Raw genomic sequence first — 19,843 nt, 5'->3', positions numbered from 1 at the left:
ACCACCGACTCGCTATTCGGCCCGCGGACCCGGCCTTACGACTCCCACGTCAAACGCCAACGAAATCATCGAATGCCGGACCTCTCAATACATTGACTGCAATTGCCATACTAAGAAAAGCGCGCTTATGGAAGCAACTCCAACCGTCGGGAATCTTACATACATGAACACCCACACTCAGCCGTGACCGAAAAACTCCGCCCGAGCATCGTATTGCAGAATGTCCGAGCCTCAACACGAAACTCCGAGGCCCGCAACAAAACTCCTATGCAGAAAAAAGAACCCACTCCAATAATACGCCCATGATTAATGACATTGTGCACAAATTCCGTTCCAGACCCTAGTCCGTAAATCCAAAGCATCGTGCCCCAGTATCACATCCCCCATAAACTCAAGCAAAATCCAGGCCCGGGTCTTTACCACCGACTATACCCCTTCTTCGCCCCAGCACCATTCCACCCACTTTCACTCCCATTATTGGTAGCGCGCGCCTGGAAATCCTCCACAAACCCCTGCACAACCCCCCAAAGCCAGCCCAAATCCCTGCCCGCATTCTCGACCCCGACGCGATAAACGTACAATCCCATCCCAAGCAACGAGCCCCAGAAAACAAGTCTAAAGGCCAGCATGACCCAGAACATGATCACGCGACGCGCGTAGTCCAGCACCTTGAGCGAGATGAAGAGGATAATCGCCAAGATGAGGAGTTGCACGAGGTCCGGCATCGCGCTCGTTGTTGATGAGGTTAGGAGGGTGGAGAGTGGGGTGATTATGTAGGGCTGGATGTAGGTTTCTCGGAGATTACTTAGGTGGGTCGTTACTTGATCTTGTGTTTTGGTGGTAATGTAGGTTACTGTCGGGTGGGTGAGGAGGGTTTGGAGGTTTTCTGTTAGTTTGAGGTGTTAGTAAGTGGTGGAAATGGGCTTGGGTTGGTGTAGTGCTTACCTGGGAGCATGTCCATGGTTGAGATTTGAGCTTTTGAATCCACTGAGTGCTGGTTGGTTGGAGGAGAGAAAGGTGGTCTGGTGTGCCCAGCTGTTGTTTGTAGGAGACGAGGTATCTTTAGGCTTGGATTGTTTGAAAGCGGTTTGGTTTGGGGGCGAAGGTGGGAACCACTAATAAATCTGCAGTCGCCTGCCTTTCAGGAAGTGGTATACGCAAGAAAGGAGTAGTCAAACGTGAATCAGCACTCGAGTGAAGGGAGTGCGACGAGGGTGGAAGTGGCCAGCGCAAGATAAGAGGTGCAAAGCATACAAACAACGCGGGCGCGATCTCAGATCGCGATCAGCTATTAACCTTGATTCTAGTTTAATAAATTCACGATTCGATGATCGATTCATAATGTTCGGAGTGAAATGACATCCTCGTCACAGGACTGTAAAGTCGGTTATTTACCAATAAACAATAAGGTGATATGATATATATACAGGCTGACCAGTGAAACACAACCAAACCTGCGCTTCATACGGCCAGCGCGATGCCACGCGGACAGGCACAGCGGTCCAAAATATTCCTCAAAAATAAAACTCCAAGTCCAAACTCCAAGACAAATCCCGTACTCGTACAGAGTCGATGAGTCCTGATGCAGATGCAGATGCAGATGGCGGGGTGGTATATGTGAACAAAATCCAAAAAAAAATTAAAAATTAGCGCGAGATTCTTAGAATTAGGCCATCAGGGATCGGAGCGTATCTCGCTCGGCCTGAATGTCCGCCTGAAGACGACGGGTTTCACGAAGGGCTTCGTCTCTGTGGAAATCGGGTTAGTGCCCGCCTGAAACACGATCTGTCACTTCTTCTCGTAGAAAAACTTACCTATCAGATTGTAGTTGGGCTACGTCAACCTGCGCGCGGTTCATCCTTCCCACACATTCTTCCATCTCCATGTCTGCGTCTCGGAGAAGCTTCTCCAGGTCCTTGACTCGCTTTTCCAAGACTTCGGCTTGGACGACGTCGGTCAGCGGCACGCCGTCTCCGCTGGTAGTCTTGTCGATGCGCGGCGAGCGCGAATCGAATGGTGTATTCGCTGGCCGTGGGGAGACGCCGACGGGTGTGCGAACCCCGTTCTTCATGCGCACCAGCTGGGCGTTGTGGCTTTCCTTCATCTGGCGGATCTCCTCTTCGTGCTTGCCCATTTCTTCTTCGGAATGGTGCTGAGCGATCAGGAGAGAATCTTCCATCTCCTTCATTCGGTTTTGCAGCAAGTTGATGCGCTCGATCGAAATGCGCTGGTCCCTCTCGCCCTTGTCGATGGCGTTCGCGAGGCGACTACGCAGGGAGCTGTTCTTGGACAGCCGTTGCTGCACATTGCCACCTAGCATCTCTACTCGGCCGATGGAGTCGGCGAGGTCGCCTGATTGCTCTGCGACCTCGGCCTGTTGCCGCTCTGCCAGCAATTGACGGTAGGCCGACTCCAAGGACGATGATGTGGCCATGACTTCGGCAAAGCTTTCTTGGTCTGCTTCTAGTCCTTCGGGGATGTTGGTGTCGTGCTCCTGCAAAAGCACGCGGAGGGAGCTAGTCTCTTGCTCGGCACGGTCCAGATCCATCTTCAGACCTGCCAAGTTCTTCTCGCACTGCCACTTGCCATCCAACGCATCTTCCGCGCGCATGCGGAGATGGTTGACGTCGTCACGGAGGGCCCGGACCTCACGTTCATACCCAAGTTTCCGAGGAAGACCGGCCTCCTGGGCTCGCGCAAGCTCCATTTGCATAAGCCTGGCTCGCTTTTCAAAGTCGCGCGCCTGGTAAGCGTGGCGATCGAGAAGGCTTCTTAATGTCCGGTGGAGGGCATCTCGCTGAAGTTCGATGTCCTTCACCTTGTCGACCAGCGATTCGTGGCTCTCTCGTTTCTGTCCACCAGATACCGAGTTCGATCGAGATAGGCCACCGGCAGGCTTGCGGGCAAGGGAATTCGACCGTGAGAGACCAAACACGGAGTTTCGCTTGGCTGGCATGCCATCCTCCTCTGCGATAGAAGCGAAACGTCCACCCTGCAACTGGGCCAAAGAGGCATTCTCGATCTTGAGAGCTTCGATCTCTTCAACCAGACGCTGCGTTTCCGCCGGGAGGGTTTTCCCTTCCTTGAAAATGTCTCGTTCGTTCCGCAGCTGTTCTAATTCCACGCGCATGGCCGTGAGTAAATCTTCGAAATTATCTTTTGATTGCCGCTCCTCGAGCAGTTTTCGTCGGGTATCCTCGAGGGCAATTTCAAGCTCCCTGGTTTTGGACGAGAGATCGGACAAATCCACTCTATCGCGTCGAAGCTAATCGGGCAAATACGTCAGCAACCTCCCAACAGATCATCGCGTCCAATTGTCCTACCTGCTGGACCTGGTTCTCCAAGATTTGAACATGCGACTCGGACGCCGTTCGTTGCATGCGCTCTTCCTGCAGCTTCTGCGACAATTCCACCTTTAATTGAGCACGTTCTTGCTCCGCCGCTCGTTTAATCTTCTCAATATCTTCTGCTCGACTTTCAGGGGCATATCGGACGGAACTCGTGCCTGAATCGGAGAAATAATCACTTGTCCGCCGGTTTACATCAGGCCCTTCTTGCTGAAGACGCTCGATCAGATCCTCGAGCTCCATCTCACGGCGGATGGAACCCGCCAATTCGGAGCTGATTTCTCGTAATTCATTTTCCAAGTCGGCCATCTTGGACGCAAATATAGTGTCGGGTACACTGGCTAGTGAGGGAGTCCGCTGCGGGAGACCACCAGGAGCCCTTGTGTCATAAGGAGACGGGGGTTTTATAGGTACATTATGTAGGGGAGGCATTGGGGATGGCATAGGTGAACGACCAATATCGGAGATCTCGGTGCTTGAAGACTCGCCGCCAGGAGAAGTGGCCGTGTTGCCTGCGTTCCCTTTCCAACCGAAGAAAGAGCTGATCTTATTCGCAGGTGTTTTTGGTTGTCGAGGGTCGCTGCTCATCGACATCGACCGTTGATCAATGTCAATATGTAAGGGTGGTGGCCGGCTGACAGGCGGGTGCAAAGCCATACTCGTCGCACGTCGTTGGGCTGGAGGAGGGGATCTAAGGATCGGGATGAACGGCTCGCTGACTAGACGATTGTGCAGCGGGGTTCCGATTCCATTCGAGAACTGGTGTTCGTAATCGTCGTCAAAATAGTCAGCACCCTCTTCCGAGTCGTCGTCGTCTTCAACCACGGACTTCAGGTACGCGGAGGAGGCGGCGGTATCGATGCGGAGAGGCTTCGCCGGAGCTCGAGCTCGAGAATATCTGGGGAAGCGCGACACAGGTAAGCGACAATGGGTCTTCCAGATGTTGGGGAGGCGGGATATCATGTGTAGGCCATATCAACAAGCCTCCGTCCGTTTGTTCAAGGACGGAGAGAGCAGAGAGGCGCGCCGATCAGGGGGCGGTTTGAAGAGGGTCCTCCATGGAAGACGTACCTATTGGAATTCCTTGGCGCCGATATAAAGGAGTGTCCATCCACCGAAGGGGAGGGAGACCTGGACGCAGGAGGAGGAATGGAAGCGTGTTTCTCACCCTCGTCAGAAAAGGGAGAAGGGGGATAGTAATCAGGGTCGACCGTCAGCGGATTGGTATGCTGCGGCAGAGGTTTCCTTCGAAGTTGAGACGAGGGCGGGGAAGGATGATTGTAGTCAAGAGCGGGAGGACCGCCGGAAGGAATGGAAGCCATGAGACACCCTGGTCGTATCAAAAATAAGCCATCGATCGGCAGTCGCTCATTCCGCCGCGGGTAGAGGGATGGCACGCGCCAGTTCTGAGGACCAAAGGGGAAAGGATTAGGAGGTGAGTGACAATCAGGGACTCTGGGCAAAGAAAGAAAAGGAGAAAGTCAGGTACGACTGGGCCCGGGCGATTGGCGCAAAACCGCCCGTGGTTCCAGAGACCGCGCATTAGCGCTGTCTGGGACGAGTAAGCGTGATGGCACCGGTGGAGATGCGGGACCTGCAGCTGCTTGGATTCCATTGGCACCCCAATACAAAGTGTGAAGTTGATAGCGCCGCCAAGGAACGCTCTGGCCCCGATGTGATCGACAATCTTGAACGTGTGGACTCTTGGCCGTTCTATCTGTGTTTCGCGTACCGAAGTGCCTGAAGGAATTATCCAGCGGTCAAATGGTAGAATAACGGCGCTTCGTAGATAGGCCGGGACTTGACGACCGGAATAGAACAGTGTTTCAATAGCACAGTGCAAAAGACATCCCCCTTGAGTCGTGAATCGAAGTTTGGGACCGGACCCGCTAGCGCCTGGTTTTCAGGGGTTGGCCCCCTTGTACTTGCAGGTACCTCTACATACACATTTGTATAGCACGATACTCGAGTTGACCCTTTCATGCTAGGTTTGCTCATGCAAGGCCTTTCTTAAACTATGAACGGACATATAAACCATATGTCATCGGTATGAGCTTCCTATCTCTTCGCATCATGTATACGTACTCTCATGTGTTCGAGGCCGGTACCCACCATTACTCAGGAATATTGGAATCGCCACGCCATGCTCAATCTCGCGTCGTTCGATCTTCGGTTGTAGATGAAGGGGCTCTCCCGTGGATCGCGCAGACCGGTGGAGATCGCCCCCTTTTCCGCTCAACTCGGCCCGTCCAGGCTTCTGGACCTTCCCCCAGAGAACGTGCGCTGCTAAACTGCTATAGTACTGTGCAGTAGCCCCCCTGTCGTGCCGTGTGCAACGTCAATCACACTCGGACGTCTGGCCGAAATCTCGGGCCAACGCGTGGGCGGCGTACGTTACTTGCTGAGGCTTGGCGCTTCCTGCTTACCTCTTCGTCGCGTCCCGACGGCTCAGCACTGGCCAATGTGCTTGTACAGTGATACCCTACCGTATTCTCTACCCTGGGGGGGCTGAACCTTGTCGTGCCATTCGATGCCATGGACGAACACCCTCAGCGTCAGTGGCGAAAACCATATTCCTCATCTGGAAAACCCGTGATAACCCCTAAACGAGAACCAAAGAACCGCGTTGCCATGAACGATTAACTTCGGGCCCAGACTTTCCAGCCCCGGGAACCAAACACTCAATTTTAAGACATGGGGTATTACGTGCATACATCAAACAGCCGCACCCGTGCATTAATTGCATGTCTCGGGGGCTGTGAGACCCCAAGAACCCAGCAACGTCCGAGTCTGGAACCGTAGACCGGCTCGACTTTGTTTCTCCTTTTCGATCGGGGGATCCACTTTGGCCTGACAGCTCCAGATTTGGTCTTAGAATAGCAAAGACGACCGCGTTACACCCACTTCCCGGTTTGTTTGAGGAATAAATAGCAGTCGCGACATCGGGTGGCTTGGGCTATTGTCGCACCATGCGTATTACTGGCGCCATGAGTATTGAGGGCCCGTAGGGCTGCTCCATAGAATCCACTCGCGAATCCCGCTAGTCGCTCGACAAACAATTCTTGCAGGCTTCACTTGCAGTGAGACGCTTAGAAACGGCATTCAAATACTCCACGGTGCCGTAGAGATGCTGTTCATTTTTCAGCCCTGAGCGTTTGAGCGGTTGGCATATGGAACTCGCTCTCCGGGCCTCAGGAGTGATATATGTGTATCGTGTAGGCCGATCTCGAAACCTTGTTTCCACGTCGGACTCTTGGAACTATTTACGGCTTTCCAAGGTGGGCAACGAGAATATCCCTTGGCAAGAATGCTGATCAAGTCAATCAGTCAAACCACGAGCTCTGAGGCCAAATCCAGATCCAAGAGATAGAGTCGGCGATTCTACAGAGATTAGTGGAGTTTACGCCGCTGGATGTGTTGCTCTGACCAGGTGGATGAGAGTACCACGGTGAGTGGATAGTCACTTGGTGGACCTTGTAATTCTGAAGACAGTCGGGTTTCCTCAGAGACATCTTCGGAAGAACTCTTCTCGTTCTGCACTGCTGAATACCTGCCCAGGCAACCCCAAGAAGTCCCGGCTTTGCCTACCTTTTTTCATTTGTTTAAACACCAAATCAGTATCTACGATTTGCTTTGGCCAAATTCAATTCATTTCCGTATGATCAAATCAAAAAGTGGTCATTGACCCTCGAAATTTCCAAAGGCCTCCCAAAATAAACCGCAAAGAATCAAAAAAGAGTCGTGTGTAGTACACTTCGGTCTCTCAGGACAAACTCAGTTCTTTGATTCCGACCCTTTCTCTTTCTTCCCTTCTTTCTTGGCTTCCTTCTTGTCCTTGATGTCCTTCTTCTCTTCCTCCTTGCCCTTGTTTCGCAGCCTGGTCTGCCAACAGCCCATCTGAGATGGCTCAGGCTCGGGTTTGAACTTACCATCCCCTTTCAGGAACTGCAAGAGCAGACCAAGTTAGTCCCTCAGCTTCTCAGTGTAGGCACATTCTTTCATACGTACCGACCTGCGGGGGGTCTGGTCAGACATCGTGGATGACGTTGCTCACTTTCGAGAAAGAGACAGAACTTGGGTCGGATGTGAGCTGCAGGATTTGTAGAGGAGATGGAGATAACGTACTGGTTGATGTTTGAAGCGGTTGATTGAGCGATGATGAAGTCGGACGATCAAAGGATATTCCGAGGAATGGAAGTCGGTTTGCGATGGTTGCGTTGAATGAGAAGATATTGGCCATATTATATGGCATGTCTGGAAAATTCCAGGGCACGTTTCATCACTGAATAACCTCACTCAGTAGAGGCTGCCTCCATGCCTACTTTCTATCAAGATTCTGTCTGTTGCCTGGCCATCTGACCACCATCTTCTAGCTAGGAAATGGGACCGGGGAATTGCACTTGCACATGAGGACAACCAAGAGCTGGTGCAGCACAGGCCGCCATCTGGTGGAAACTCGGCGAATTCAGTGTGTTGATGTGTTTTAATTACTTGGCGATTTCTCTTAGATCAAAATATACAATATTCGGTTACAATATGTACTCCAGGATATCCTCCATAACAGCGCCTGCAGCATGATAAAATGACAAAATGAAATAAAAAAATGTTGGGCAAACATGGGCAAGTCAATCTTGGAACGCCAATCATCACAAATCATGCATATCGAGACTTCCCCCTCGAGATCTAATAAGGGATGAAGTCAAAGTTCATTCGATCTGGGAAAAAAGTTAGCAACACGTTGGAAGAGTAGAGAGAGACCGGTGAAATAAATACCAAGGAAATGGCTCCAATCTTCTTCCTCACTGAGCTGATTAGACCAATACTGCTCGAGGAATTTCAGGGACTGCAACACATTGGGTACTCGAATAGTGTCGTGTAACGACGCAAGTAGTTGTCGCACTGTGTCGCGATCTTCTCCCAGCGCTTCACAGCCCGCGATAAAGAGCGGCGTGGTCAGCATCACCCACGGGCTGAGGCCAGATGACGGCCCAATTTGTGCCGTACACTCAAGGATCCGCTGAACAGACTGCTGTACTTCATCCGACGCCGTCGGGATCCTGCGCAGACGTCTGTTAATCTGGATCAGAGCACTGTGTTGGAAAGCCTCGTTGCAGAGTGACAATTGCTGCACGCTCTCCGCCGGCAGTCCTTCAGCGACGCCTGGGTATAGTGACGGCTCAGAACTAGCACCTCGGTCCATAAGATGCCGAACCGAAGACTCTAGCGTCGCCGCTTCGTCTTCCACGTTACTTTCGACCTCACCCTCGATAAACCCCTGCGGATCCTTCTCAGCCTGGTGATTTTGCCAAGCAGCGGCACCAATTTGTCGGAAAACCGCAGCAAGATCAACCGTGAATCCCCAATAATCATCCAAATAATCAGGCAACCCCCGCTGGCACGCCAAATCCGACGGCGCAAACTCAGAGGTATTACCAATAGGCGGCCCATTCCCCGTCAACGCCGTAAGAGACACAATAGACCAATACCAGCGATCCAAGTACCTGCGAAAACCACTCTCAGATCGAAGCGAGTCCTCACCCGCCGCATCCGAAGTCTTCATCAACGCCCTCGCTCCCTCGATATGCGCTCGCCATGAGTTCGGATTGATCGCTCCCGAGTGGATCTCCGCCAGACAAAGTGTCCGCGCAGTCGCCACCAACGCCTCCGAGCCCTTCGATGAGGGATTCTGGAGTTCCTGTCGGAAGTGTTCCAGACTTAGTGCCATCAGCCGTGCGATATCGGGTGCTGTTTTGACGCTCTCGGACTGGTTATGTAGGGCTTGTATGTGAATTGCGGAGAGGGCGGTAGTGGCATATAACAAGGATGGAGTCTGTAGAGCCATGGGCACTATCATGCGGCAGATATCTTGCTGCATGCCGGAGTGGCAGGCGGTGATCTGGGAGGCATCGTTGATAAAATGGTGTAGCAGCGCCTTTTGATCGTTGGAGAGCGATGAGAAGGGATCGACAGGCTTCGCCAAGATCAGGCTAGAGCTGGACTGAGTCTGAGCGAGGGCCTGAGCCTGAGCCTGAGCCTGAGCCGCCTTGGACTTGGACTTGGTGGTGTAGATGAATTCGCCGGGTGAGTATTCTGATGGTATCAGCGCAAGTCTCCTAGTCTCCTGGAACAATTAAGCGTGCCATACCCAATCTCTGCATGTTCGAGCCCACGCAGGCCCCGAATCGCGATCGCGAAAACGCCCGCCCACCCCACTGCAGCTGCATCGCATATTTGCACTCCACGTTCGCGGTCTGGCAGCGCCCGCACGTCGGTCTCTGCTCGTCACATTTTTGGCGCCGCGCTTTACATCTTGTGCAGCCGGTGAAGGATCTCGACATGGGTGCTGGATGTGTTGGGTGTGGAGAGGTGAGTGTCCCGCAGAGAATAATTTCTGCGGGGAAAATCCACGATCTCCGACTTCCCGCGTGGCGAATGACTAGACCAGGGTTCCGGCGGTCGAGTTGGGATCGAGGGGTTTATCGGCTGGCAGGAAAAGGAGGGTTTGATAACGATTGAAAGTCTAACTCTGTTTTCCCCATGTAACCATGGCTATCGAGATTTTTTGGATCGAGGACGCTGTAGGTTGCGTTGTTAGCGGCTCCTATGGATCCACCGATCGGCGGGTTTTATCTGTGCTGAATTCGACCCAGTTGATATTGTGTACTTGGTTTGTAGAGTCTCTAGATTATTCTGCCGATGCAACTGACCCGGGAGAATAGACAGATATGCGCTATGGCAGAAATACACACGTGCCAACAGAAGTATATGTTCATCCCGTAGGGAATCCTCGAAATTCAAAAGCAAGAAACCCCTCATTTGTCGAAGGTATATCGGAGCCACTCGCCCACGGCCCTCAAACTCTCCCATCGCACCGTCTCGTCCTTGTCAGCCATCAGCTCCATCACTCGCGTCTTCAGGCCGATCCGCTCTAGTTGCGTGCGCCGTTCTGGGAGTTCCTTCACGAGATGCCCCACATCGTTACAGGCAATGGCCAGAACCTGCTTGTCGTTGTCCCAGCTCTTCGACAAGATTTCTGCAAGCTTCTTGGGTAGCGCGCCGTTGGACTCATCCAAGATCCGGCGAGCATTGTCCTTCCAAAAGGTCGGGTTCTTGTGAGGGGGGGACCAGCGCAAATGACCAGATTGGACCTCCGCGGCGTACTCGTCGAATGTTGTCTGGGTCTTGGTGTACTCTTCCAGCATGGTAGACAGGGCGTTTAGGTCTTCAAGAAGGTCGGGGTCGGTCAGGTGGCGACCAGCCAAGTTGGTAAGGAGTGCGGGCAGACGGACAAACACAGCCACAGGGAGCAAGGTTGTCCGGTTACTCGAAAAGAGGTTATACAGGGTTGAGAGGAGCAGTCGAGTGGTCTTCTCCTTCGGCGAGAGGCGGAGGAGTTGGGTGTAGAGTTGGATAATCTCATAGTTCCTAGGCGTGGTCAGCGGCGGGGGTTAGTGTTGATTAGGCGCATAAAACTTACTCTTGCAGCTCTTCGCCAACAAGTGCACTCTCAAATGTAAGCTGCCACACTACAAGAAGCACCCGGTAGAGCAGCTGAAGGCCAACACCGCCGGCAAGCCCAGGCTCACTGCCACGTGTGTTGCTTCCCGGTGTACCACTATTCTCTTTAACTCCCGCAGCAGCACGCAGAGTATCAATCAAAGGGTCCAAGGTTTCCTTGCGGTGGTTCCAGAAGATCTCGCGAGAGCGTGTCTTCCTAAGGAGCTCCGAGAATCCCTGGACTCCAATGTCCTGGAGTCCACTATCATGGTTCTTGGTCAGGGTGGAGAGGTACGTATACAGCTGTGGGAGGGCTTCATCGTCACGGGGGGCGGGTTTGGAGGACGAGACGAGACTGTGCGACACAAGTAAAGTGAGGAAAGTTGATGTGAGCAGCGGGATGGGGTCTTCGGCGTTCGTGGAGTGGTGCAGGAACGGCAGGAACGGCTTGTACGGCTCAGGGTGCGAAACGAGGGAGTCGGCGAGAGAGGGAACATCTAGCATCATGTGTTAGTTACTTCAGAGCATAATGCGCTGTGCAGGCAGCGAGACGTACCCTGAATCAAGTCCGATGCCAGTACCAAGATGTATTGCACGATATCGGTCCTCCGAGAGGCCGACTCCAAGACACTCTTTCCGTGCGAGCCACCAGCCAGCAGGCTTGTGTAACCCGGAAGGTCTGCCTCTATTGTCTGAATGCGCTGCTCCTTGCGCACCTTGTCCACAGCCTTGATCTTCTTGAGGTGGTCATCGGTGATGTTGCCCGCGCGGACAGCGCCCTCCCACGGAATTGGCCGAGCGCGGATGTTGTTCTGCAGCGAGCTGAGGTAGGTTGGTGGCTCCAACGACATGGTGATCGGACAAGACCCCGGGCCAGAGAAACAGGATCCGTTGGAAGGTGGAAGGTCGAGAAGGGAGGCGGAGCCTATGGAGCTTGGGGATGACGGAAGCACCGCCAAGACCCGCGTTGGTTCCCAACGCATGCAGTTTCATCTAAAGCCTCTGTCCTCGTCATTTCTCCCCTATTCTCTTGTACGCTCTGTCGTGTCCTACGGGTGTCTCCCTCACTGCGGTCCTCTCTCTTACACTCCTTCAGGCCTGATTTCTTGTGCGACGTCCGTTTTGCAACGTGTTGTTGCCTTCAATACAACGTAAACGTCCAGTCCTACAGTCCTTCGTTCCCGGCCTCGTTTCTGCCGTTCCCTCTTGTCTGGTGCGAAGTGAGTCTCCTTTACTCAATCGCACATTGTTCGAGTCGAACACAACCCAAGTCTTGTCCGAGCGCGGCCCCCACCGACCCCATGCAAACTTAACACCGGGCATTTGCTGCCTAGTCTTCGAGTCGTACTTTCCATCCAGCATATTCGTCATCATGGCGCAGAATTCGCAGGCGCAAAAGAAATGGGGCGTGGGCAACTTTTTCCAGCAAGCAGTGGCGGGCGTCGAATCGCGTCTAGACAATATTCTGTTAGATGAGGAGGAAAGACAGAAAGCGGCGAACGCGAAGTCTGGAGAGGCTGCGAGTACCGGTGCACCAGTAACCAGGTCTCCTGCTGGCTGTATGTAAATTGTATCGAACACTTGCCGTCTTGGAAACTACTAACGCTATTCCCAGCAATTTCTCGCAGCGCATCAACTGCGCGCAGGAATGACCGTCTCCAAGAACGCCTGGCGCGGGCCATGGTCAAACAAAACGCCCCGAATCGGAACTCGGAAACTTCGCCAAGTCGTGTTTCTTCCCCCGCGGCCAGCCCGCGACCAAGTAGTGATGCACGATCCAGCATGGATATCGATTCCAGTATTGCATCCTCTGCGCCCGTTACCGACACCTTTAAGTCTCCTCCGCTGCAAGAAGAAGACACTGCAACGGAGGTTACAGCGCCAAGAGCAAGCCAAGACTCTGGTGTTTCTACCAGGCAATCGGTAGATTTAAGTGCCACAGAATCTATACCCAGGGCGTCCGGCGATGTGAGTGAGCGGGTTGCGGAGCCGGATAGTTATAGCCAGGATCCAACAGATTTCCAACCAAATGAGGTGCACAGTGCCCGTACATCGGTTGAAAGCCCACGGCCGAGCGTCGATGTACCTTCAGAGGCTCCAGAAGGTGATGACAACGCGGCGGACTCTCAGCGGCAGGAGGAAATCCATGGATATATTGAACGAATCGATGCACTTCAGTCGAAGCTCAAGTATCTTGCCAAGGAGGCAGCTGAATCAGCCAAGAACGCCGCAGCTTCTGCTTCCCCGGGAAGTACCAAAAAACAACTGCTAGAAAAAGATGAGAAGATTGCACTGCTTCTTGAGGAGGGCCAGAAGCTGTCCAAGTCAGAGATGGACCATCGTACCGCTCTCAAGAAGCTTCGACAGCAGCTTTCCGAGAACATCAAGGCTCAGAATGAAATGAAGAAAAAGACCGAGAAGTTGGAGAGAGATCTACACAGCTCCGAGGCTAGAGCGAAACGAGCTGAAGCCGCAGCTCAACGAGCGAACGAATCCTTGTCTTCCCAGACAAAAGTGGCCAAGGACCTTGAAGCTGTGACGAACGAGCGCAACGCGCTCACTCAAACGGTGCAGGAAATGAAGGGTCAACTGAGCCGAGCCGTTGCACGTGCCGAAGCCGCCGAGTCCAAGGCTACGTCTGATGCATTGGAAAGAGAGAGAAGCAGAGCCAATGACTTGGAAGAAGAGCTTTCCACTCTCAAGATTGAGCGGGACATCCGCCACGACAAGTCGAAGAAAGAGATCAGCGAGTTGAAGGAGAAGATTGATCAGGAGAAAGAAAGGGCGCGCATGCTCGAGGCCGAATTGAAGGGCGAGCAGTCCGTTCTGGAAAGCAAGATGGAGAGCCTCCGTTCTCGTGCAGAAGAAGCTTCATCTGGAGCAACAGGGGAGACCCAGGCCAAACTTCTGCGGCAGATCGAGACCCTTCAGACCCAGTATTCTGTTGCCAGCGAGAATTGGCACGCCTTGGAAGGTTCTCTCCTTGCCCGCTTGGCCAACGTGGAGAAGGAACGAGATGATGTGAGCCGCAGAGAAGCCGATTTGCGCAAGAAGATTCGAGAGCTGGTGAGATTTTTGCAGCAACGCCTTCATTCGTGGAAGTCTTGACTAACACGGTTTTTATAGAACCTCAAAACCAAGAAATTGGAAGAAGATGTCGAGAATGCCAAAGAATCCGAGCGGGATTATGAGAGCAAACTCGAAGAGCGCATGCAAGAGTTGCAAAAGATGCAACAGAAGGTCGACAAAGCAACCGACGACCTCACTGTAGCTCAAAAGGACGCGGCTGAGCAGAAGAAAGTTGCCGACGCAACATGGGCGCAAAAGCTGGAGGAAGAGCGCGCCAAATGGCGCGACCAGGTCAACAGTTTGCAACAACCCCGAGCCGTGTCACCCGTTCCGTCTACTCGCCGGTCGAGCAATCTCGATGCTATCCCATCTGGTCTCTTGGACTATCGTCCCAGCAGCCGTCGCTCATCCACCCTGCCCTCCGCTTCGCCTGATATCGGCACGCCGCCGCGCCAGAACTCCTACCCAACATCGATCAACCCGGGAACACTTTCTCCTCCTCCAATCCACACAGGAACTCCATCAATGATTTTGGAGGCTCCTTCCATTAACTTTGAGCCGGATGATTTCGACCCTGGCACTCCCGCTACTCCATCTGCATACGGTGGCACCCAGGCTGCCGGATCCCGTGGCATCAACGACATCATTTCCGAGTCGACTGTCGGCGCCGGCCCGTCCGTGCAGCTAGTGGAGCGCATGAGTGCTACAGTCCGCCGATTGGAAAGTGAGCGCGCCGGGTCCAAGGACGAACTTGCGCGCGTCACAAGTCAGCGCGATGAGGCTAGGCAACAAGTCGTTGACCTCATGCGCGAGCTCGAGGAAAAGAAAGCTTCCGATTCTCGTGTGCAGGAGCTTGAGGATAGACTGACTGATATCGACCAGCGGTATCAAACAACTCTTGAGATGCTTGGTGAAAAGAGTGAGCAGGTAGAGGAACTGCAGGCCGACATTGCTGATCTGAAGAAGATCTACCGCGAGTTGGTTGATAGCACGATGAAATGAGGTGGAGAAACGTAGTGCTTTGCTGTTCTGACTCTCAACCACCTGAACTTTGTACATAGATAATTCATTTGCACACATAAATCAATTGCATTAGTTTTTCATGACTACAATGTGTCTTTGTCGGCTGTAAAGGACAAAGTCGAACACCTTTCGTTTAGTCTTGAGCTCTGTCCTATTTTCCTTCCCACCCATTGGGACAAGACAAAGCACGGAAATCTCGAACAAGGGTTTGCCATTTTGGGGAGTTTTTCAAGGAGTTTCCGCTTCTTCAGACAGCGGAGCTACCGGCTCCTATGCTTTTAGGTGGATTTATGGCAAGGCACTGAACATGGCAGGCATGCTTCCCTAGACGCTCCAGAAACTCGGTATTCTACAGAGCATGGCATGCGTGGTGGATTACGAGTGGGAGATTGCGGTCATAGAGGCCATCCCCAACTTCCCAATTTACACTCCACAAACACCCCCCTGGAAAAAATTAATAGGGTGCATCGATTCATTCACTTCGGCAAAGCTTGGACTAAACCGATTGGGACTGGCACGTCCTCAAATTGTATAATTAGATGCGCGTGCGCAAACTTGTTTTGCTTTCTTTTTAGCGAAGAAACGTTAATATACATAAACTTTTGTCTTCGCAACATCATATCAAAGGAATCTTCCTATGGCAATTCAGACACAGTCTTCGTCAGGAAGCTCTTTCACACTATTTTTGGAAGAGGAAACAATATTCGATGAACCCATGCAGTGATCTTCGCCCGGTTCCAACCCATGGCGACGATGAAAATGAAAGCGACCGCGGCCACAACAATGCCAGCGATCACCCCGCTGGATAGCCATTGCAACTAGTATTATGTGTGGAGAACGACGTGGGGATGAAGATGGACTAGTTGTCACAGTTGTCGCGGTCGTTGTGGTCGCTCCGGTGTTTGGCCCTGTAAAGTCTGCTCGTGGTGATGAGGACGATTCCGCAATAATGCCACATATTTAGAGACTATATATCTTCCAATGTGCTGGATTGCTAGGACTACTCATGTGCTCTAGCCGCTGATAGAAGTCGGCCTCATCCAGCGTTTCTGAGGGATCAACAGAGCCAACCTCGGAAATAACGATAGTCGGGCTATCGGGTCGGAGCGGGCTGAGTGGGGTACTTTGGCAATCGATCGGCATCGGTTCGATTAAACAGATCAAGCTTCCAAATGTTTGGCCCCGAGCGCCGTTCTTCGGGTCCGAGAATCCTGCTTCCCTCAGAACCAGGACTTGTCGCTCTTTTTACCAATGTGACATTAGGCGCGGAGCTTATGAAACAAACCTCGTAAGAAGTTCTCACTCTTTTCTCAAATGTCAACCCGCTTTCCGCGGCCGGCTCGATCGAGCCAATCTATCCACATGGGTAACCACCCAGGTGTTGTCGTCGAATGTGTGATTGGCTTGAATACGGTCGGCAAGCGATCTATCTATTCAGTTGATTAATAGAGATATTATTGTGGCCATAGCTCTCAGGAGTATCACCTCTTATATGCTCCAGGAATACCCCGTCGTCCGTGTAGAGGAGACACTGCACAATGAAGGCGCAGGTTGCTTGTTGGGAGAAAGTTTTATAGATCTTAAATTCGTTATAAAATTGCTGTCTCGCACAATCCCCGGTGTGTGGAACTTTGACCACAATACTGCGTCGGCCTGGTTAATGAAGGACATGCCTCCAACCGCAATCAGGTGCATATTCTGGAATTGGCTTCAATCTCCATGGGGTCTGAGGTTCGCAAACGTGGTAATATAAAGACTATGCGGTTCTTTGGAAGACCGAGCAAATAGTGAGGAAAAGATCAGAATTAGCGAGAGGTGGGATGGAAGGGGCTATAAACGCCTTTGTGTAACTAACGTGGTCCGTAACCAGGGGGCCTCCCAACCACTTTTCCTCTATATATTGACACTTTTATCAACCAGAACGCCTTTATATTGATCAATCTTTAACTTTACATGTATTCCTCTTGTGTCCGATCTGTCCGCAATTTATACATTGAGGTGGACGCCGCATCTTTAGTGCTTGCGTACCCTGCGCTGGTGGCACTCATGGCTGGTTCTCGTTTGTCTTCCCTTGGAGTCAGAATGCAACCTTGAAAGCCACTATTTTGGCTAAAATTGCCAGGCTTGATACTTTCAACCAGACTCGTAAACAGACCTTTTGCTAATTACGTCATTATTGGGCCGCATATAACTTCCGTTGGTTGAACCGTACATTATAGAAATACAAACAGAGGCTCGGAGAGACTGGGGACTGAAGAGCTTCCCAACATTACCTACTAGGGCACTGGTCTATAGATGGAGAGAAAGAGAACGGATTCTGACTAATTTACGACAGATGGAATCCCCGGATGCTTCTGGGTAGCGTGCATCCTTGAGCTGCGACTTTCTATGTCTTCCACTTCACTCTTACTGTTTTTCCTTTCTCCCTCGTGGAAGATATTCTAGTTGCAAGCTACTGCTGAATCCACATCTCTATTGCTCTGGTTCTCGTCAATGTACTTGTGCGTATGTGACGTAAGTAAATGTGAAAGGTCACAATTGGACCGTCGCAGTTTATGATTTAAAAGCAAGTTCACATACCCTTCGGTCAAGGATTGATGCCGATGACTCGTACCATGTCAAAGTTATGGGGTCTCATCCCGCCAATAGACGAGTAAATGCTCAGAGAGTACAGATAATCGGTGTCGGGATTCCCGATCAAGCAATTCCTGTCAAGTAGATCAACCTTTTGTCGAGAAAGGAGAAACCGAGATCGGAAACATAACATCTACGTAAAGTGACTTTCAACTTGCCACAGTAGAAGCTGAAGTATCAAGATCGCGGGTGAGATACCAGCCAATTAGATGCTTCCATTGATCAAGCTAGTGTAAGCAATCCCTCGGCGACCGTGTTGGCAAGAAAGAACATCCGGCAACTATGATTTCAAATGTACGACATAGCTGCAGACAAACATGGCCATCCATTTCCTGTCGGCATGTCTCTTACAGTACTGTGATATGGAGTCCAGTGGCAATGGCACTGTTTTCGTCCGATTCCATCTCCCCAAGAAAGCCCCAATGACGTAGTACAGCAATGTGAGGTGTCATCCTCAATTCCTTCTCGGTATACCCTATTGCTCGCCCGTGTACTACTTTACTGTAGTAACTAGTACATAGAAGCCCTTCTTCTCGGGCGATATCGCCTCGGCATGATAACCGACGATCGGCGGTCTTTCGGCCCTGACAATCCCGTGTACCCGGACCCGACATTCGCCATTACATATTGGCAATATTAATTTTGGACTAAGGCAGCCGGGTAATTGAGTCCTAGGACTCTCATTTGCTGCACGCCTCGTCCCTTAGGTTCCGACTTCGACTGTTTTCGAGATCGTCAACAACGCACACTTTGCGGGCTGCAAAGTGGACCCTGGCCACACCGACACGCGCCTCTCATGTGACCGGCCCCGTTCTGAGTCACTGAAGGGCAAGTTAGCCGAGTTGTGGATTGATGGAAAGTACGGTAGAAGGGGCAAATTGTTAATTATGGATTTAGTGCTAAAATAAGTGCAATGAAAATAATTGATTACAATGGAATCGGAATTTGCCAGCAAAAAATCTTTTGGTTTGTGGATTAATATTGAGTATGTGGCTATGTACAGAACACATTCTTCTATGTCGTAAAGTCGTCGTGGCATCATTATTCATTATATCGGGTAGGAGAGAGCGAGAGAGATTGTAGTGTCGGAGAGGAAGAGTAGATGGGTGGCAATAGGAGTTGGAGTCGGAATAGGTGGCGTGATTGAGGTCGAGAGCCAGCTTAAGCGGCAATGGGAGTAACCGAGACGCAGCAGAAGTTCTTGGAATCCATGGCAAGGATTTCCGTCTCGGTGACTTGAGCAGCGTTCATTTCCTGTTCCGAGGGTATCCCGGTGACAGGACCATTGACGAACTTTGGTGATTCCTCTTGCTTCTCGTCCTCGGCCTCGTCTTCTTCATCGGTCTCTTCAAACTCGAATGAACTGATGCGGGACTTCATATCATTCTCGGTCCATAATACTGAGCCGCAGTGTAGGCGGAAGTGTGCCACGCAGCGACGGAGACTGGGGTCGGGAGCGGTAGCTTCACGCGCCAACTTCTCTTTCGAGATGACGGTGAGCTTGTATGGAAGAGCGTTGCGGTTCGCCATTGGGGGCCAGCGTTTGTTGGCGTTCTTTTGAAAAGGTACAGAGTGTGATGGCTTCGGCGACTTGGGAGTGACAATGCTCACGGCAGTTGTCATAACGATCCGTCCGATGTGGCGGACGTATATCGGGTAGTTTTTATAGTTGATATTTGGTCAGAGTAGAATCGATCCAGGTCTCTTGAGGGGACCGAAATATTTAAATAGGCGTAGGTGGAACCGAAGACTCGAAAGAGCAGAGCCGAAAAAAAAGGGCGAGGGTCGGAGTGGAATCTTATACGGTCTGATCTGCAGCATATGGGGAACCTGGCCCCTGCGCCCTAAAAGTCTTCCGGGTCAGCAGGACAGGTGCGCCAACGCCGGAGCAACGAATCTAGGCCTACCGGCTCGGTCCAGCCCTGTCTTGGTCCCCTTTCTTTGTCCTTAGCTCGCCAACTCACCCTGTCGCTTCTTCCTTGATTTCGATGAATCTAGATTCGTGGCTTGAACCTATTCTTTCCAACTTCTCGCTAGGAATTTCCTCCCCCCATCAGAAATTGAGATTTTTCATTTCTTGACTCACAGTAGGATATGTGGGACGGCGGGTATTCGGAATCCCTCATGCGGTGGCCACAGCGAACTAAGTGGAGATGCCGATTTCGTGATCTGTTGGTGTTCGAATTTTTTTTCTGTGGAGACCCTGCTCCATACCTTATCTTGCTTACATAGAAACGTCGCTCGGGGTAACTCACGATCTCCACGGATTACCG

General features: G+C 51.8%; 7 protein-coding genes across 7 annotated transcripts; 1 reads left to right on the top strand and 6 right to left on the bottom strand.

The window, feature by feature from the left end:
- Positions 1–416: 416 nt before the first annotated feature.
- N7498_000644 (Apq12 family protein) lies at positions 417–961 on the bottom strand (the record flags this gene model as incomplete). The annotated part of the gene is made up of 2 exons (XM_058447707.1): positions 417–886; positions 946–961. 2 exons carry the CDS (start codon positions 959–961, stop codon positions 417–419), a joined length of 486 nt encoding a protein of 161 aa, XP_058313118.1.
- A 705-nt stretch (positions 962–1,666) lies between these two features.
- Positions 1,667–4,669, bottom strand: N7498_000643 (uncharacterized protein; the record flags this gene model as incomplete). Its single annotated transcript, XM_058447706.1, has 4 exons — positions 1,667–1,748; positions 1,815–3,265; positions 3,324–4,245; positions 4,419–4,669. 4 exons carry the CDS (start codon positions 4,667–4,669, stop codon positions 1,667–1,669), a joined length of 2,706 nt encoding a protein of 901 aa, XP_058313117.1.
- Positions 4,670–7,121: 2,452 nt separating this feature from the next.
- Positions 7,122–7,382, bottom strand: N7498_000642 (uncharacterized protein; the record flags this gene model as incomplete). Its single annotated transcript, XM_058447705.1, has 2 exons — positions 7,122–7,292; positions 7,356–7,382. 2 exons carry the CDS (start codon positions 7,380–7,382, stop codon positions 7,122–7,124), a joined length of 198 nt encoding a protein of 65 aa, XP_058313116.1.
- Positions 7,383–8,030: 648 nt separating this feature from the next.
- N7498_000641 (Zn(II)2Cys6 transcription factor) lies at positions 8,031–9,685 on the bottom strand (the record flags this gene model as incomplete). Its single annotated transcript, XM_058447704.1, has 3 exons — positions 8,031–8,062; positions 8,121–9,437; positions 9,493–9,685. 3 exons carry the CDS (start codon positions 9,683–9,685, stop codon positions 8,031–8,033), a joined length of 1,542 nt encoding a protein of 513 aa, XP_058313115.1.
- Positions 9,686–10,159: 474 nt separating this feature from the next.
- On the bottom strand, positions 10,160–11,695 carry N7498_000640 (H(+)-transporting V1 sector ATPase subunit H; the record flags this gene model as incomplete). Its single annotated transcript, XM_058447703.1, has 3 exons — positions 10,160–10,772; positions 10,825–11,341; positions 11,401–11,695. 3 exons carry the CDS (start codon positions 11,693–11,695, stop codon positions 10,160–10,162), a joined length of 1,425 nt encoding a protein of 474 aa, XP_058313114.1.
- Positions 11,696–12,216: 521 nt separating this feature from the next.
- On the top strand, positions 12,217–14,915 carry N7498_000639 (M protein repeat protein; the record flags this gene model as incomplete). The annotated part of the gene is made up of 3 exons (XM_058447702.1): positions 12,217–12,403; positions 12,460–13,910; positions 13,971–14,915. 3 exons carry the CDS (start codon positions 12,217–12,219, stop codon positions 14,913–14,915), a joined length of 2,583 nt encoding a protein of 860 aa, XP_058313113.1.
- A 3,816-nt stretch (positions 14,916–18,731) lies between these two features.
- Positions 18,732–19,193, bottom strand: N7498_000638 (uncharacterized protein; the record flags this gene model as incomplete). The annotated part of the gene is made up of 1 exon (XM_058447701.1): positions 18,732–19,193. One exon carries the CDS (start codon positions 19,191–19,193, stop codon positions 18,732–18,734), a length of 462 nt encoding a protein of 153 aa, XP_058313112.1.
- Between the last annotated feature and the right edge of the window lie 650 nt (positions 19,194–19,843).

This window comes from Penicillium cinerascens, assembly GCF_028974065.1.
Source record: "Penicillium cinerascens strain IBT 15544 chromosome Unknown contig_16_segment0_segment0, whole genome shotgun sequence".
In the NCBI taxonomy this organism is placed as follows: domain Eukaryota; kingdom Fungi; phylum Ascomycota; class Eurotiomycetes; order Eurotiales; family Aspergillaceae; genus Penicillium; species Penicillium cinerascens.
Note: the sequence above shows the minus strand (reverse complement) of the source record. Positions and strands in the feature narration are given on the sequence as shown.